The 20675-nt window shown below is 40.6% G+C and overlaps 1 protein-coding gene across 1 annotated transcript in view; it reads right to left on the bottom strand.

The window, feature by feature from the left end:
• Positions 1-884: 884 nt before the first annotated feature.
• The window catches only part of LOC134934642 (teneurin-2-like), a 1156291-nt gene continuing 1136500 nt past the window's right edge, over positions 885-20675 (bottom strand). Inside the window, exons 4-5 of the mRNA XM_063930027.1 lie at positions 1161-1436; positions 885-976 (exon numbers count right to left, since the gene is read on the bottom strand). Of these exons, the coding sequence (XP_063786097.1) occupies positions 885-976; positions 1161-1436 (368 nt within the window). The remainder of the gene's footprint in view (positions 977-1160; positions 1437-20675) is intronic.

The following is a 20675-nucleotide window of genomic DNA, read 5'->3' as shown; positions in this document are numbered from 1 at the left end:
TCTAGAAGTATAATATATCAATAAATGTCATTGAAAGGATAAAGTTAGAGTATAAATGCTTGCCAAAGTGGCCCTAATATCATTCTGCTTCTATTATTCTTCCTTTTGTTACTGTAAGTCTTTCATGCATTGTCCCCAAACTAAATAAAGGTACAGTTCGGTACATGCGGTGTGTTTAATAATACACAAACATCATACACAACATAAAGCATAAGCATGCCATCAAGAGGATCTGAGGCAAACTTTGTGGGATACGTAACTATATTTCAACATATTTAAAAATGTGAACTGATGTGATTATTATTGTAAACTTTTAACCACATCTTTTCATTAAAAAATGTTTAATTACATTTAAAATTAAATACTTGACATATGATTTAATATATTTTGATATACAGATATCAGTACTTATTTTTCTCTTAAGAATACTTGGGTCTAGGATACATGAATGATAAGTATTTGCACAATCTCAAGGGATTCATGTTATACAGTAACAGTGATTGTTCATTGTGTATATAATTGTTTCCTCTGTGCCATACAAGCAATTTTTAATCGTTTTGTAATGCGCTGATACAATTTCATCATATGAAATAGACTTCATGAAAATCTCTTCCTTATCGTTTAATGGGATGAGTGATTAATCGCTAATTCAGAAGATTTTTGGCTGAATCCAGGGATTAAATGCTCATTGAAATATAGAACACAGGAAAGTTTTTTTTTGGGGGGGGCGATTAGTCTCACGATATTAATTACATAAAATCACATAAAGTCACACTGTGTTTTCATAAGCAGTGAATCTCAAGAGATTTAATGCACATGAATTTAAAATCTCCTGTGTAGCCCTAGCCTAACATGTTAAAAAGCACAATTCAGCTATAAATATTCTAGTTGTATTTTACTGCAATTAGCTTTGGCTCATCTGTGTTCTCCATTTGCTCAATAAAAAAATCTAAATGCTTTTTCACAGGTACATTAACTTTTTACATATAAAACCAACACGTTTAATAAATAATATCTTATACTCAAGTGTTTTATTGGAAAGTTAATCAGGTTTGTAATAGCATGTTGTCTAAGGTACTGTACGTGAGAGGATAATTGATTCTTCTAAAGAACATTATTCAATTTTATCTTAATTTGAGATAAATCTGTATTTGGCTTACCGTTCTCTTCATCTGATTTATTTTCATTGTCAGAGTCAGTCAGTGTTAGTGCCGAGTTTTCCCGACTTGACAAACCAGAGCTTCTCCGAGATTTTATACTTCTGCCCCACAATTGTATTGCATGTTCTGGAGACATTCCTCCCTCTGTATCTGAGTCAATGTCAGATCCAGCACTCAGAGCATAGCCTTGGTGAAGTATTCCAATACCCGAGCAATAGCCACCTTGGTGTGGGGAGGGCTCACATATCCCTAGTTCAGCCAGAGTGAAGTTAGTTCCTGGATGAAAAGTAAAAGTAGGAAATAGATATGTTATAGATCAAATGGAAGTTGCATACATGTTGAAAAAGCCAATAAAAGGAAAATATCAACACTATATATGCTAAAAGTGCATAAAGTACATTTAGGAATGTACTGTGTATTTAGGAATACATTAGTGTTATATTATTGTCAGATTTCTGTTGAAAGTGAAGTGTGCTACTAAGCAGACTCCATGGTTGTACTCCTCAAGGTAAGCTTCATTTCCTGAGGCTAATACTAAGCATGTATGTACTGTGTGAGAGTGCCACAGTGGAAAACAGTAGTTTTCCACTAAGCGCCAGTGAGACCTGCAATTACCTGCTGATATAGACACTGTTCCAGCATCCAGCACTGCTACCTGGTACCTACATACATTCACTGGCTGTTGAGCTGTATGACACCCCACTGCACTCAAACTCTGCTCCATCATTATAATATAAAAGTGAGTACAGCTGTACCTGGTTTATGTTAAATATAGCCATTCCACTCACTTCCATCAGGCAGCTGCCTATGGGCACGTGAGTGACTGGCCCACTGAGTCTGCCTGTGAAAAAATGAAGGATGTCTCTGATATCATAATGCTTACTGCTTACTGCTGGTGACAGCCATGCCCACAGCTGCACCAAATAATATTTATTTATACATGTTGCAGTCTGCAGCCTACTCCTCTGGCCATCAGTGTTATCAGCTGGGTGCCCTGCGCACTTCCCTTTCCTCCCCTTCCCTCTGACACTTATGTAATCTCTGCCTACCAGGCTGAACAAGAAGAGTGAAGAGCTAAGTGAGCAGCAAGAGTCATGCAGGTAAGGAAACTTTAATGCTTCTTTGTATGTGAATGAGTTTATTTGGTGCTGTGAAAGGGAGGTTATTGGGTGCCTAGGGTGAATGTATTAATAGGTGCTAAGTGGAGACAGGTTATTGGTGCTGAGGGGTGAATGGATTAATACAGTGCCTTGCTAAAGTATTCACCCCCCTTGGATTTTTACCTATTTTGTTACATTACAACCTGTATTTTTTTTTATCTGAATTTTATGTGATGAATATGCATAAAATAGTCTAAGTTGTTAAAGTGAAATGAGAAAAATATATATAATTTTTTTTTATAAAATGTTGTTGAAAATTGGCATGTGCATATGTATTCACCCCCTTTGCTATGAAGCCCCTCAAAAGTTCTGGTGCAACCAATTACCTTCAAAAGTCACATAATTAATTAATTGAAGTCCACCTGTGTGTAATCCAAGTGTCACATGATATGTCAGTATAAACACACCTTTTCTGAAAGGCCCCAGAGGCTACAACACCACTAAGCAAGAGGCATCACACCATGAAGACCAAGGAGCTCTCCAAACATGTCAGGGACAAAGTTGTTGAGAAGTACTGTACAAGTCAGGGTTGGGTTATAAAAAATATCCAAATCCGGAGCACCATCAAATACATCATCTTCAAATGGAAAGAACATGGTACCACAACAAACCTGCCAAGAGAGGGCCGGACACCAAAACTCACAGACCAAGCAAGGAGGGAATTAATCAGAGAAGCAGCACAGAGACCAAAGGTAACCCTGAAGGAGCTGCAGAGTTCCACAGCAGAGACTGGTGTATGTGCGCATGTAACCACAATAAGCTGTACACTCCATAGAGCTGGGCTTTATGGAAGAGTAGCCAGACAAAAGCCATTATTTAGTGTTAAAAACAAGAAGGCACGTTTTGAGTTTGCCAAAAGTCATGTGGATGACTCCCCAAATGTATGGAGGAAAATGCTCTGGTCAGAGGAGACTAAAATTTAACTTTTCGGTCACCAAGGAAAACGCTATGTCTGGCGCAAACCCAACACATCCCATTACCCCAAGAACATCATCCCCACAGTGAAACATAGTGGGGATATTTTTCAGTGGCAGGGACTGGGGACTGGGAAACTGTTTCAAGTTGAGGGAAAGATGGATGGTGCTAAATACAGGGATTTTCTTGAGCAAAACCTGTTTCTGTCTGCCTGTGATTTGAGACTGGGATGGAGGTTCACCTTCCAGCAGGACAATGACCAGAAGCATAGTGCTAAAGCAACACTCGAGTGGTTTAAGGGGAAACAGTTAAATGTGTTGGAATGGCCTAGTCAAAGCCCAGATCTCAATCCAATTGAGAATCTGTGGTCAGAATTGAAGATTGCTGTTTACAAGCAAAAACCATCCAACATGAAGGAGCTGGTACAGTTTTGCCTTGAGGAATGAGAAAAAAATCCCAGTGGCAAGATGTGGCAAGCTCATAGAAACTTATCCAAAGCGACTTGCAGCTGTAATTGCCGCAAAAGGTGTCTCTACAAAGAACTGACTTTAGGGGTATGAATAGTTATGCACACTGAAGTTTTCTGTTATTTTGTCCTACTTGTTTGCTTCACAATAAAAAAAAAATCTTCAAAGTTGTAGCCATGTTCTGTGAATGAAATGATGCAAACCTTCAAACAATACATTTTAATTCCAGGTTGTGAGGCAACAAAACACGAAAAATGCAAAGGGGGGTGAATACTTTAGCAAGGCACTTTAGGTGCTATGCTGTGGTGGGTTAATGGGTGCTGAGAGTGAAATCATTAATTGGTGCTGGTTGGGGGTAATTTGTGCTGTGGTTGGGATGAATGGATTCGATTATGCTGGGTGGGGGGAGGTTGCATGGCACTGACAGGGTGAACATATGTATTAATGAGTGCTGTGAGGGTAAATTGATTAATGGATTTCAGAGGAACAGGGTAATGAGTGTTGAGTGTGTGAATTGATTAATGGGTGCTGGGTAGGGAGAGGTTAATGTGTGCTATCAGGGTGAACCAATGTGTTAATGGGTGATTTAAGGGTAAATTGATGGTTTCTTAGAGAGGAAAGGGTTAATTAGTGCTGAGTATGTGACGTGATTTGTGTATTCTTCAGGGGAATGGGTTAACAGGTGCTAGTGGTGAATGGATAAATGGCTTCTTTGTGGAGGAACGTTAATGGGTGCTGATAGTATGAATGAATGTGTTAATGGATTCTGGGATGGTGAATTGATTAATGGATTCTTGGAGAGGAATGGGTCAATGGTTGTTCGATGAGCATAGCTAATGGATGCTGAGTGGGGTTGAATTGGTAAATGGTGTTGATGGGGCAAAGGTAAATGGGAATATTGGGTTCTGCATCAAAGTGTAATACATTTATAGACAGGTGGTGCATATGAATAATGACTCAACCATGTTGTTATAAATGTTGGCAAACATATAAGTTGGGTTTATATAAATGGATTGGAGTGTATTGGGGAATTATGGGCAGTAATTTGAAGCTTTGCCTAGGGCATCCAGAATCCTAGAACTGGCTATGATTATACTGGTTATTCAACTGGGCTGTTCCTAGTTGTATGGCATCATATGGTGTGTACAGAAAATCTGCTACATTCTCAAGACTGTACAAAACAGTTTCTACAATATAAAAAAACACTACCATGTCCAGTTATACAAAAGTCTCTATCATAATTAATAAATAAAATTACATGCCTAAATAATTAACAAAGTATAAAAACAGCTACTTGTTAAGTTTTACTTAAGGAGCTATAATGGATATACTGTACTTTAGGTAGCACTTTATTTTAAATTGTCACTGTGTAGTCTTTGTTGCAATACTGAATTTTATCTAGAATCTTTACGTTAACATTCCATGTTATAAAGTTTACAGTACATGTAGTGGTAACAGTGACCTTTATACCAGAAACGTTTCCTGTTTGATGATTGAAAAATGAAGCATATTTTGCAAAAGGGTATGGGCCCTGACTTAGAAGAATATAAGCAATAGAAGAATAGAGAAGAATATAAGCATTTTTACAGTGAAAACTGCAATAGGTGTGTTATTCAACACTGTATTCAAAACAAATGCTAAACTGAATAATGACAATTGTTAGTTATATAAATTTAAATATGAGATGCAGCTATATAGAGATAAATTGTGGGAGCTAATTACTACAGACATACCACAGGATAATAACCAACAATGTGATAAGAAAGACCGACATGTACTAGCAACCAAAAGCTTATTAATGGAAGGAAACCAGCTAATTCACATAAGATAAAGTAAACAATAAACTGTTATTACTGAGGAAGCTATAGCAAGTGATAGTTAGCAAAGCAATGCAAATGCTGAGCCCATAAAGTGAATTGTAAAGACTGGTCAATGGATGAAGAAATAAAGTGTACCCACTTGATAGCCACATTCCATATTTCTGTGCATGCTGACACACTCAGTCATGGTTTAGCCTTGTAAATGATTGCCCCTTTAAAAAAACATCCAATTTCAGCCGGCATCCCGCACGCCCACTGAACTCGGACTTCATTATATACCACCCCCTGTGGGATGCGCAAAAAGGGTTAGTTTTTGCACTATAAAATGAGCTACAATTAAATTGCCCAATAACACCATTGGGCAATAAACTGCGTTAAAGTCTCACATTTTTCATTCAAAATGTTTTTGTGATCAATTGAATTCCCCCTAAAGCTGCATAAATAAAACGTCACTCAATAATGAAACAAGAGCATGTTTTAGATGACAGAACAATGAGCATTGGAAAAAAGATTGCTAAATCTGGAAACTTCCTAAAGTGTCCAAGCAGGAAGCTAAAACCACACTTACTCATGCATGGACAGATCACTGGAGTGGAACTATGAAAGATGCAGGAGGTCTTCTCTCTAATTTTTGGTGAATAGGTAGTGAAGCAATAATTCATATTGATGTGTGAGTGATGAGTAATACAAATTAATTAAATAACTTGATCTGTATCACATAGAGATAATTGATCTCGTAGATGGAAATAATTTCAGGTACTTGGGTGTGGTCTACTGATGTGCTGGGAAAAAACTGGTAGCACCAGTGAAAAAATGTGCTGTGTATTCACAGCTTGGGAGGTGGACTCTGCTCTTTAAGGAGCATGGTCGCTAATAGACACCAATTTCTAATATAGGAAAAAAGATTTATAACCACTCCATCTCATATTTAGTGATTTGTATTTGGGCATTAAATTACTCACACCATGAGGCAACACATACAGAGAGTTTTATTTTTAGAACACTTTCACAAAATGCAGGTTTGAAGTCAGCCAGCCAGAGAACCTGTGTAATTCATGAGTGTCCCTGTTTAAAGGGATAGTATGGTAAGCCTATATATAGTGTGTGCAGGATGTTTGGTGCATGGCCAGAAATAGGGTGGTGCAGATGGTGCTCAGCACACAGTGCATATGCCATATGGGCAAAGACCCATCCTCATCCACAAATAACAGGCCATGATATCTAGAGTCACCAGACTCTAGAGTATCCAGGGTAGTAGGGCCGTTCCTTTCACAGCATCACAGGAGACAGAGGCAATGGAGCCACAGAGTAGCAGCAGAGACTAGCAGGAGGGGTCATACCTTCAGTGACCCACTCCTGCCAGAGAAGCTGCCACCAGGAGAGAGAGTTGCTTCCACCAGGAGAGCCCCTGCCACTGGGAGAGAGCCGCTGCCACCAGGAGAGAGAGCTGCTGCTGCCATTGGGTGAGAGAGCCACTACCTGTCTGCTTGCCTGATTGGCTTGAGGTCTGGAGAGCTGGAGGAGGGCTGTTGACTGGCTTGCTTTTGGGGGGGGGGGGGGGGTGATGGGGAGAGAGATTATGTGTAATGGCATAATGTATAGCATAAAGTGTAAGGGCATAATGTGTAAGGGGCATAATGTGTATAAGGGTGCTACTAATGTGTAGCATAATATGTAAGGGCATAATGTAAGGGGTGTTGCTGTGAGGCATTATGTGTAAGGGACACTAACTAAAGTGTGGCATAAAGTGCTATAAGGGTGAATAAGGGTCTCTACTCTGTGATGTAGCATAAATAGGTCTCTACTGTGTGACATAATGTGAATAAGGGGTACTATTGGATAACATAACATGAATAAGGTGTTTTATTGTGTGATGTTATGTGAATAAGGGCCAGTACTTTATGGTGGAATGTGAATAAGGATGCACTACTGTGTGGCATAATTTCATTTGTGGGTACTACTGTGTGGTCATGCCAGTTCCCTGGAAGGCCACACCTTTTTTGTTGGACACTTGCCTTTGGCATCCCCAACACCTATTTAAAATATGGGGATGAACACCAGTTATCTGTATTGCACAGGGGACCAAAATGCCTAGTTATGACACTGGTGTGGTATATAATATATTAGTCAAAATGTCCAGGGGGCTCTGCACTGCACATCCTGAACCTTGGCAGAAAGGTGGCTGCTACCTCTACTTGCATCTACACATTACCTAGCAATGACCCTTTTTCAGAGGTGTGTCTGTTTTCTGAAAATGCACCATCTTCATGAATGTATTACTGGAAAGATGGTGGTGCAGGGAACAGGCATGGAAAGGAGAGGGGATGGCCTACTACACACATGATGATATTTAAGAAAAAGAATGCTCTCTGGGTGGGAAATATTAAGGAAAACAGAAGAACAGCAGAAAAAAAGATAGTAGGTATTGGTCACTACTGGAAAGAATGTACTGTATGTGTCACTGCTGGATAGAATATATGGGTCACCACTTGATAAAATAGGAGGGTCACTGTCGGAGAGAATGTTTGAGTCACTGCTGGCTAGAATGTGTGGGTCACTGCTGGCTAGAATGTGTGGGTCACTGCTGGCTAGAATTTGTGGGTCATTCCTGGATAGAATGTGTTAGACACTGCTGGATAGAATGTATGTGTTACTGGTAGATATTATGTCTGGGTCACTGCTGTATAGAATGTGATATGCTGGGTAAACACATGGGGGTCGATTCTATTCGGCAACTAATGAATAGCGCCGGGAATTAGCTCCCGACGCTATTCAATTCAGCAACTAGTTACGTCGGCGATGGCCCGTTCTCGCCGACAAAACAGGTTGAATTGTCGGGAGAACGGGCATTCTCCGACTTAACTCCCCGGCGCGAGGCTGATTCCCGACAGAATCAGCCTCGCGCCGGCCGCGAGGCAGCACTTTTGTCGGGTTTCTCTTCTCATCCCCCGGGGATGAGAGAAGAATTCCCGACAATTGCAGGTAATTAGTTGCTGAATTGAATAGCGTCGGGAGCTAATTCCCGGCGCTATTCATTAGTTGCCGAATAGAATCGACCCCTAGGTGACATATTGGCCATTCAAGCGAATGCCCAATATATCACTAATGGGTCATTGGGTGTAGGTAAATGAATTGTCTGTGAATTATATACCATTCAGCACAATATTCCAAGAGGAGTTCGCACTGTGTGTTTCTTTATATTTTAAGTCTTAGTTGCATTGCAGAAGCAGCAAAAAGCTGCACACAGTACTAGAGATGCTAGGCTGTGACCACACAGGAATTGATTTAACACACAAACAAAGTTGTAGATGGAACTTGGTATGAGGGAAAGTCACAGGAGCTCACATTGATGCCCTTTTTACATAGATTTAGACTCAGATGTGCAATTGTCGACACCAAATTGATAGGTGTATTGTAGCAATATAGAGCCGAATTGAGATCTGATCGCTGCAGAAAAATTTGATAGCTAATCGGCAAAACCATGCTGCACTGCAATCACATCTGAATTAGGCCCATAGTTTTGTCACTTCTATGTGTTTTCAAGATGCACATTTTGAGTGATAAAAATGCTCTGTGCGTTCCAGCCACATGGCACCTGGGACGACAAGAGGGACTATTTGGTGTGACTAAAGCAACAGTAAGAAAAGACACATCTGTATGTGTTTAATAGTCACATAATAAATGCAGTAATGCAGGGAATATAAGACATAAGCTGTGGTTAATATTAATAGCTGCTTCTAAAAACATAAATGCTGGACTATTGATATTTTGCACATATCTAAATCTCTTGTTACCTTTCATCCTTTCTATTGAGCATCCTGTCCAAGAGAAGGAAGCTGTGCATCAAGGAACTCTTCAGTTCTTTTCAGACAACACCCGCTCCACCACGTGACAACTAACACTAGCCACAGCTCTGGTTCAATAAGAACCCTGTATGTGTCTACCTGACCAGACAACATCAGGACCGCCACTGGGAAACACCTCTCTAGGTCTATCTTTGGGTCTCCAGTTATCTCACTCTGGTGTGGAGCTTCTTTACCCTCAGCCCTTACTGCTCCATCACAGGCAAGCATTTTTACAATCATCAATTATAATTCAGCACTGTTTAGTTGAAAATAACCATAAATACAGAATTTGTTTATTACTTAACTAGAGTCTTACATCTTACATTATTAGTAGAAAATGTCTTGTTAGACCTTTAAAACTATTTTATTCATCAGGTAGCCCTCAAAGCCCCAAATCATGGCCACCTCTGATATACAGTAATATCTTTTTATGCTGCATTTTAACAAATACAAAATCCTGAAACTGAAATTCGTTATTTTAAAATGTATTATCTGTACTGACAGGATTGTCCCATATAATACAAATATACATATCATCGTTTTGACTTTATTAGTAAAGTGGGTAGAAAATTACCTGTCTTATAGAACATGAATAATGTATTCAAATGCAAAGAGATTCACTTAGTAAATTCAGCATTTCAATAAGATATATACTATTTAAAGATTAAATTGAATATCTTTGTATGCTGCAGCCTCACTTAAATATTTTGTATCAGATTCACTATTCATTCATTTTGAAATTGAACTTCTACAATATGTTCATTCTAAGTGGCAGTAACATTTACACCTGACGTGTTAAAAATGCTCCGATTATCAATAGTAATGAAACGGAAGTAAAATAAATGTACTTAGTGCATGTTTAAATATACAATGACACTTCAAGTACTGTAGTTGTCAAGTGTGACATGTGGCTTTCTGTCAGAATCCAAATTCATACATTTATTTGTCTTTCTCTTTAATAAATAAAAATGTAACGAACCAAATAAAGATGGCTATAAATTATTTTGGTAAAATTTAGTCTTTATTGTGAGCTCTATAATCTACTATCATACTGTTATATATTCCTTCATTTTAAAAAAATGTTCTGAAGTATTGGATTTAAGGTTAGCTAATTATTTTAAAAATGTACTTGTATACAATATCTTTTGTGCCCATCTTACACTTGTTCTAGTCCACTGTGGGCAGCCATTCTAGAATGGTTCTCACAGAAAACCCATGCAAATAGAGCAGTAGGAAATCAGTGGGAAGAATTGCCTGATGTACTGTATCTAAAACTTGCAGTGACTCCATTTAAACATCATCCCACGTAGCACGCAGCATTATTCTTACAAGTGACAATTATGTGTAGTATATGCTGGTGCGTTGATAAACATCACCCTTCGTTTTGTTAAACTCCAGCACTGGTTTTATGTTGACTTATAGGGGTCGATATAATTACCTATGATTTGGGAATAAGATTTATTTATTATGATGTGCCATGATGCATTGTGGCTTCTTCGATGATTTTTGTGTGTACCTCTATCCAAGCAGACAGAAGTTGTCAATGTTGGTCAAGATCTGCTATTCCAAAACCCAATGACTGGGAAATTGCTTCTTATTTAATTAACCTCATAGAGGGAGTATAATGTGAACATATAGAATTTATGTCATGGCCGTAACTAGGGAGGGGCTAGGGGGTCATGCACCCCAGGCGCTGGAAGGAGGGGGCACTAGGGAGGCTGTTTGCTGGAGCCAAACGTATGTGAGGGCACCATGCAGTATGCCTGCAGACTCCAAAAGAACAGCAGCTGTCAGCAGTGTTGGACTGAGGCATAAAGGGCCCACCGAGGGAATGCAGTGGTAGGGGCCCATGTTTAGGGTTGTGGCCAGTCTCCTGAAGGTTTGTGGCCAGCCACCACATTGGTTTGCCTAACCATGAGAGAGTGCATGGGCTGGGCCCATTGATAAATATATATATAGTAAATACTGCTAATGCATGCATGATAATGTATCAGAGTAATACACCATAGTTCTGTGCAGTATAAGGTAACATGCATAATGTACAATTCAAGTGCACAGTCTGGAACCTGATCCATAGTGGAGAGGAAGGACCCCCCAGACAGTGGGGCCTACCGCTGGTTTCCTCTGTACCCCTGTGGGCCAGTCCAACCCTGGCTGTCAGTATCTGACAGCCTATCGGGTGCCAGCTCCAGGGACGCTTTCGGATTCTGGCTGCCATGTCGTGACATCACACACATCGAGGGAGGAGAATGAGGAGGATGGAGAAAGGAGTCTGGCCGGCGGGATTGAGCCCATGCACATAGAGTGCAGGACTGATGAGGGTGCGCTGGCTGCAGTCAGTGACAGTGAATGAGTCACTATCACTAATGCTGCAGCGTCAACTCTGAACAAGGGGGAGCTGGAGCTGACCTGTGACAGACAGACAGGATATTTAGAAGGTATGTTTCTCTGCCTGGCAGACGTCTCCCCCTGTACAATGTGTTGGTGTATCAGTGTGCATCTGGTCCCTATACAGTGTGTGTGTGTCAGTGTGCATCTGGTCTGTATACTGTGTGTGTGTGTGTGTGTGTGTGTACATCTGGTCCCTATACAGTGTGTGTGTGTGTGTGTGTGTGTGTGTCAGTGTGCATCTGGTCCATATACAGTGTGTGTGTGCATCTGGTTCCTTTACATTGTGTGTGTGTGTGTGTCAATGCGCTCTAATACAATCTGTTTTTCCGTCATTGTGCTCCTTGTCTGTGTGTGGGTGTCAGTGTTCGCCCTGGGACCTGCACCATATGTGTGTCAATGTACCCCCTATACAATCTATGTAATGTGTATACGCGGCTCCTCTGTGGTGTAATGTGCATAAGTGGCTCTACTGTGGTGTAATGTGTAAAAGCAGCTGTGCTGTGATGTAACGTGTATAAGTGGCTCCTCTATGGTGCAACGTGTATAAGAGTCTCCTATGTGGTGTAACACATATAAGCATTTCCTCTGTGGTGTAACATGTATAAGCATCCCCTCTGTGGTGTAACATGTATAAGCATCTCCTCTGTGGTGTGACATGTATAAGCGTCTCCTCTGTGGTGTAATGTGTATAAGTGGCTACTCTGTGCTGTAATATGTATAAGAGTCTCCTCTGTGGTGTAGCGTGTATAAGCTTCTCCTCTGTGGTGTAACGTGTATAAGTGTCTCCTCTGTGGTGTAACATGTATAAGCGTCTCCTCTGTGGTGTAACGTGTATAAGTGGATCCTCTGTGGTGTAATGTGTATTAGTGTCTCCTCTGTGGTGTAACATGTATAAGCGTCTTCTCTGTGGTGTAACGTGTATAAGCATCTGTTCTGTAGTGTAACATGTATAAGCATCTCCTCTGTGGTGTAACATGTATAAGCGTCTCCTCGTTGGTGTGACATGTATAAGCGTCTCCTCTCTGGTGTAATGTGTATAAGTGGCTACTCTGTGCTGTAATGTGTATAAGAGTCTCCTCTGTGGTGTAGCGTGTATATGCGTCTCCTCTGTGGTGTAACGTGTATAAGTGTCTCCTCTGTGGTGTAACATGTATAAGCGTCTCCTCTGTGGTGTAACGTGTATAAGTGGATCCTCTGTGGTGTAATGTGTATAAGTGTCTCCTCTGTGGTGTAACATGTATAAGCATCTTCTCTGTGGTGTAATGTGTATAAGCATCTCTTCTGTAGTGTAACATGTATAAGTTGCTCCTCTGTGGTGTAACGCATATAAGTTGCTCCTCTGTGGTGAAATGTGTATAAGCGGCTGTACTGTAGTGTAACATGTATACGTGGCTCCTCTGTGGTGTAACATGTATAAGCGGCTGTACTGTGGTGTAACATGTATAAGCATCTCCTCTGTAGTGTAACATGTATAAGTTGCTCCTCTGTGGTGTAACGCATATAAGTTGCTCCTCTGTGGTGAAATGTGTATAAGCGGCTGTACTGTAGTGTAACATGTATACGTGGCTCCTCTGTGGTGTAACATGTATAAGCGGCTGTACTGTGGTGTAACATGTATAAGCATCTCCTCTGTAGTGTAACATGTATAAGTTGCTCCTCTGTGGTGTAACGCATATAAGTTGCTCCTCTGTGGTGAAATGTGTATAAGCGGCTGTACTGTAGTGTAACATGTATACGTGGCTCCTCTGTGGTGTAACATGTATAAGCGGCTGTACTGTGGTGTAACATGTATAAGCATCTCCTCTGTAGTGTAACATGTATAAGTTGCTCCTCTGTGGTGTAACGCATATAAGTTGCTCCTCTGTGGTGTAACGTGTATAAGTGGCTGTACTCTGGTGTAACGTGTATAAGTGGCTCCCCTGTGGTTTAACATTTGTGATTTTATATATATATATATATATATATATATATAAAAAGACCAATAATGGTCGGCACTCCAACATACAAATGTCAACTGCCCCGGTGCCATCCAAGCTATGCCATTTATTTATGTGATTTTTCACTAAAACTTTCACCATTTGTTGCATCAGTCCCCAGAGTGCCGTCTGGTTCTTTCAGCATTTGGGAGCATGCTATATCCTTCCTAGGAACCACAGTGACTGTATATATATATATATATATATATATATATATATGTGCCAATATGTAATGTCCGCACTCACAGCAATCAAAGTCACCAGGGGGGTGCTCCTCAGGGAGGCCCAAATCAGGACATCCACATATATCAGGTGTTTTTCCAGACAATAAATCCAGAATAGAGGGCACTCACCAGTTCAATTTCAATATAAAGGATTTAATGGTACATCAGAGCCAATTCATACTGTCGACGTTTCGGCTTAAGCAAGCCTTTCTCAGGACAACCAAAGAGACATCTGCTCAGCACACCAAGAGTAAGTATGCTGGTGTGCTGAGCAGATGTCTCTTTGGTTGTCCTGAGAAAGGCTTGCTTAAGCCGAAACGTCGACAGTATGAATTGGCTCTGATGTACCATTAAATCCTTTATATTGAAATTGAACTGGTGAGTGCCCTCTATTCTGGATTTGTTGTCTGGAAAAACACCTGATATATATATATGTGTGTATTTTATTTGTTGTTATAAAAAAAAATATGTGGGGGGGCGCAAATTTACTGTCTTGCCCCGGGTGAGAGAAATCCTAGTTTCGGCCCTGCTTATGTCTCTCTACTATACACTAGGATGCTACATTTATAAATGCTCCTAGACCATTGCAACTGTGATCAGGAATGCATGTAGAAATATTTAAGAAGCCATTCTTAGCCATACGGTAACACACTTTTTTCACTGGTCTAAACAACCATTTGTTTTTGGTCTGGAGAGAAAAAGGTGTCTCAGCAATTCAAGATCTATTTGATCTTTCTAATCATTGCATGAAAAATAACTTGTCTCTCATTTACATTTTTACATGTACCAACAGGCCAGACACACTATATTCAGTCTCTGTTGGTTGTGCTCTACCCATCCTCTGAGACAGACCCATTTATGGATATTATATGTTATTTGGGCACAATATCTTACAAGACTTGTTACTTGTCTGCAAATATATTATGTGGCTCAACTGATAAACACTGGGCTAGGCTTACTTCCACATGGTAGAAGTATTTGAATGTACCCTTATCTCCCATCCATTTGATTTAATATGAGAAAACTGTGAACAATTTTTACATTCTTCCATCTTTCAAAAAGTACATTATAAAACATTACAAAGAGTCTATGGGGTATATTCAAAAGCAGTCGGATCCTCTCAGACAGGGAGCATCTGACTGCAGCCTATTCAGTAGCAGGCCAGTTCCGCCTGTTTCCCCATTCCTTTCGACCATTCATTTCCGGCCCATTTTCGACAGCGCCACTGTCGGAAAACACATGGATGAGCAGAAATTCTGCTCATCCATGTGTTTTTTGACTTGTCAGAATTTCCGACAGGGTGGAAAACCGGCACTTCAATTGAATATTGAAGTGTTGGAAAGTTCTGCTAATCAGGAGGAAAGTGCCGGCTTTCCACCGTCGGATCTTCTGGCTGCAATTGAATACTGCCCTATATGTCATAGGGGCAGAGGAAACATCTGGTAGAGGGTGATACCAGTATGTGCCTTAAGTGTAAGCACACTATGGCTAGTTATTTCCATTATTATTGGGGATGTACAAAAATCTTTATTATAGTCACATATCTTTATTATAGTTACAGCTGGCTACTGTAGGAAGTCATAATACATTTAGGACATATGTTTGAGTTGGATATATCCCATAGCAAAATATAGGTTTTAAATAAATATTATTGATTCTATTTACTAAGCCTTGGGTGGAGATAAAGTGGACAGAGATAAAGTACCAGCAAATCAGCTCCTAACTGTCATGTCACAGGCAGTGTTTAATATGTGACAGTTAGGAGCTGGTTGGTTGTGACTTTATCTACATCCACTTTATCTCGTTCTGAGGTTTAGTAAATAGACATCTACACCTCTACAGTATATCTGTTATATTTTAGTCCTGTGTAGCCACAAGTTTACTTTCTGTGCACGGGTGAGATAAACTTTGTAACTGCAATGATTAGGTATCAGCCATTTTACGCAAGCTGGAAGATACTGTAACAAGGCTTTTTTACATTTATTTAACAGTTTTAAATGTTTCCTGTTATGTTAGTAAATTTATAAATAGAACAATGCTATTATTGTCTCACAAACTGCTAACATCAGAGAGCAAAATATTTGGTCATGGTATTTGTGTTTAGAGTAAAATGTTAAAATGTTGTAAGGGGCATATTAAGATGAAAGGGTCAGTTATACAGTGGAAACAAAAGTGTCCTCACGTTTTAAGAAACAGGTTAATTCAGCATTCACCTGATGTGTCATCCTGGTATTCATTGTATTGGAGTTTGACTGTGGGAACTGATGCTAAATGGCATTAGATTCAGGAGCTCCATTACTTCCTATGGGAACGAGGTCCCTGTTGCAGAGAGGAATCCATTTGGATACTTATACCTCTAATGGCCCTCTCTGTGCACATAATAAGTAACGGGAAAAGTAGTGTGACAGGCTCTCAGGGATAGCTACTTTTTAAAAAAGCTGTCCCCAACCTGAAGCAATACTGAATTGCTCTGGGACTTTGGTATCCATCATAGCAACTTGCAGTGTGTTGGATACCAAATTAACATGGCGCCTATGTGGCAGCCTAATGAACAATCCAGTAAATGTATAGATTTATAGACCAGCACACAAGTGCAACACTGATCATATATGGATCTTGACTGGCAGATTGTCAGATGTTTAACATGCATAAAGGATAATACAGTATAAGCCATTACTGTATTTTTCAGTTGATCAAAGCAATAACTATGGGAAGAGGAATAACTGTCTATTTACCCACTGTGACATGGGGTTTTCTACCTTGGACTTTATAATCAACACAGATTATAGCTAGAGTACAGTGTGATATATACAAGTGATAAAATATCACTATTTTAGGATCATGGATCTGGCTGACCCACGGCACATTTTGCTCCAACATTTGTATAGATATCTACTGCCACACAGGCACACATACTGTACTAGGATTAATTTAATCAAAAGCAAAAAAAACACGCAAACACAAGGATACCATACAAATACACAGTTAGTGCCCTGGTCAGAATTAAATAGAGACTCATTTAACAACAGTGCCACCGCACATGTTAATTGGTACTTACATATTATTAATTTAGGCACAATCTTTTTTGTCGCGATGGATTGCACCTGAATGAAGAGGGGGCAGCAGTGCTGGGGGGAAGGATGGTTAGAAAGTTAGAGGAGATTTTACACTAGGTTCCTGGGGAGAGGGTTTAGCTAGAAACTATGTGTCAACCAGTGAGAATAGTAATGATGGAGGTAGTGAGCTGAATGGGCATGGAGAAGGGAGGAGGGAAAGAGCATCTGGCAAGGGTATTAAAAAAATACAAATTAATGAAATATATGGATCGCCAACAAAGCATACAGAAAATGATGGTCCTAGCATAGGAGGGAATACTAATGTTAATTGTATGTATGTAAACGCTAGAAGCCTTACAGGGAAAAAGGGGGAACTTGAAGTCATTGCAGCAAACAAACAGTATGATATTATAGGTATTACTGAAACTTGGTGGTACTAATCTCATGATTGGACAATTAATCTGGAGGGTTATATACTGTTCAGGAGAGACAGATAAACGGTGTGGAGGGGTATGTCTTTGTGTAAAGCCTTTTTTAAACCTGATATAAAGGAAGACATTCATGATGGGACTGGAAATATTGTGGAGACTTTATGGTTACAAATTGCATGCGAGTGTAAGGGAACTAAAAAGCTACTAATAGGGGTATGCTACAAGCCGCCTGATATTAATGTGTCTGATGAGGAATTGTTACTAAAGCAAATCAAAAAAGTAGCAGGATTAGGAGATGTAATAGTAATGGAAGATTTTAACTTTCTGGAGATTAATTGGACAAATGATTAATGCGATACTGCTAAGGGTAATAGGTTTTTAAACACAATAAATGATCACTACTTACTTCAACTAATTGGGGAACCAACTATGTACAATGCAATCTTGGATCTGGTATTAACAAACAATGGGGGTTTGATATCAAATATTATAGAAGGGGAGACCATGAGAAACAGCGACCACAATATGGTCCCATTCAGTATCAGTTTTTACAAGCAGCCCTATATAGGCTCAACTAAGACTCTACTTTGACATGATGTAGTACACGCTAAGGGACATTAACTTGGAATTTTTTTCTCTACACAAGAATAATGCTGAAAAATGGGACGTATTAAAAACGTTGCTCGCTAGTAATACTCGTAAATGCATTCCCATGCAAGTGAAGGAGTAATAATTCCAAACCAATGTGGCTTAACAAAAAGATTAAGTGAAAGTAATTAAGATTAACAAAAAGATTAAGAAACTAATGGACAAAAAAAGGTGAGCTTTCAAAAAGTATAAATTGGACGGTAACGGGGAGTCATTCAAGTGCTATAAGGATGTTAGCTTAGGAGCTGGGACGCCGCGCCTCCCACTGACCCCTGCCCGGTGACTAGCAATGTGTGGACACTGGAATCACAGCCTTCTGGTCCCCAACCTGCGCCTTGAAACAGGATGACACCGGATGCTGGTGCTAGGGACACCAGAGGCAGATAGAATTCCCCATTTCTAGGTAATTAGTAACTTAGCAGTAACACTCCTGGGTTCTATTGATGCAGCACCATTTATATTCCCTTCTGGCCTCTCCCAAATCACTGGTGATAGTACCTGCTCTTGTAAGAACCTGTCAGCTCCTTTGACAACCTGTCAAGCCTGTGATTCTGAGACCATGCCTGACTGACTTCCTGATCTGATCCAGTTAGCCTTATATTCAGGTTTTGGTGTGGAGTTTCCACACAGGCACTGTCTTGCCTGCAATTATTTATTGTATCCACCTTGTGCATTGTTGCATTTTGAAATCATTTGTACTTACAGTCTTGTTGTTCATAACACCCTGTGCATTGTTGCATGTGTATAGTGATGGTGTTTGGATATATTCCAACCTGTGCATTGTTGCACTATTACGTGAATTCCTCATATATTACTCAGTCTGTGCCTTAGCACAGTAGTAAGGTTGTGTCAAGTGACGTCTCACCACACTGCATTTACCCCTGCCCAGCTTCCAATAGTCACCTTGCATATACATAAAACCTGGGGACAGCTGAGTACAGGGTGGACCTAATCCACCCTGGAAAGGTGGCTGCTATAGGCAAAGTCTTTAGCTGCAGGAGACTAAAAGACTGCTGGGCAGTAGGTAATTGTATGGGCGTCACTAGGCACCACCTATAAATCTACGGAACTGAGTGTAATCATAACAGTATCACCAGTCAATAACCGTAGCTCCATGGGTCAGTTGTTTCCAGATGGATCCAGCACAAAATCCAGCCCAGATTCTAGCAGGCCAGATCCAGGGTTTGACCCAGAAGCTTAAGGACCTTACCCTTCATGTAGACACTCAGGATGAAAAACATATGACCCAGACCATCTCGTCACCTGCTTCAAGGGAACCTAAACTAAACCTCCCAGATAGGTTCTCTGGGGACCGTAAACAGTTTATGAACTTCCAGGAGAGTTGTACACTGTATTTCAAGCTCAGGCCTTACTCTTCAGGTTCTGAGACCCAGCGAGTGGGAATCATAATGTCCCTGTTGCAAGGTGACCTACAATCTTGGACCTTTGGCCTTTCACAAGACCACCCCAGTCTGCATTCTGTGGATTACTTCTTTAAAGCCTTGGGAGTACTCTATGATGACTCAGATTGGGCAGCATCTGCGAAGGCCCATCTTTGTTCCCTTAAGCAAGGGAGAAATTCTGCCGAGGTTTATTGTACCGAATTTCACCGATGGGCCAACTGTGGTTGGAATGATGGAATGACCCGTTACTTTGGAGTCAGTTCCGCTTGGGACTAACAGAGCAATTTAGGATTTTGTCATGTAATATCCTTTCCCGGCCACTCTGGAGGCACTTATGGAGTTAGCCATCAAAGTAGATAGGCGGATCTGGGAACGGAGAATGGAGAAAGAGGTTCTCATACCTACATCTCGTTGGGGGGTGCAAGAGGTTGCAGGGAGTACTGAGGAACCCATGCAAATTGGGGCTTTCCGCTTGACGCCTCAAGAGAAGGTGAGACATCACAGTGTGTCTTTATTGCGGGACCAAGTTGCATCAGGCGAACACTTGTCCATAGAAGGTGGAGAACTAGTAGACCAGAGAAATTCAGGGAGAGTTTTTGTTCTTTGGGTCTCTGTTCCATCTCCCTGAATTATTCCTTATTATCACCTATTAGGTTAACTAACCCTTCTGGTCCAAGCGAAGTGACTGCTTTTGTTGACTCTGAGGCTGCCAGAAATTTTATGGAATTGGAATTTGCTTGTTCCCGAGGAATTCCTATGGAGACACTTGATCACCAGTTTCCATCTGTGGATTAGATGGCAATCCTCTTCAAAAAGGTCGGGTGAGCACCCGTACTCCAGCCCCCCAGTTTTGTGTCTGAATATTTCATTGTGAAGAGTTGTCTTTTTTCCTTGTACATTTTCCTCTAACTCCAGTAGTTTTGGGCCTGCCCTGGCTAAAAGCGCATAACCCGGTGTTCTACTGGAGGACAGGAGATCTTGTTTCCTGGGACACAGAATGTGCAGCCAACTGCCTAACCATGCCAGATTGCTGAGCACTTCCAGCCCCTAATGGGGTTGCCAACCAAGTCCATGTCTTTCATGGATGTTTTTTCCAAACAACAAGCTGAATCTTTGCCTCCTCACCATCTTTATGATTGTGCAATCAATCTTATACCTGGAGCTAGACTTCCTAAAGGG

This window comes from Pseudophryne corroboree, chromosome 6 (genome assembly GCF_028390025.1).
Source record: "Pseudophryne corroboree isolate aPseCor3 chromosome 6, aPseCor3.hap2, whole genome shotgun sequence".
In the NCBI taxonomy this organism is placed as follows: Eukaryota; Metazoa; Chordata; class Amphibia; order Anura; family Myobatrachidae; genus Pseudophryne; species Pseudophryne corroboree.
This window is presented reverse-complemented; position numbering and strand designations above follow the sequence as displayed.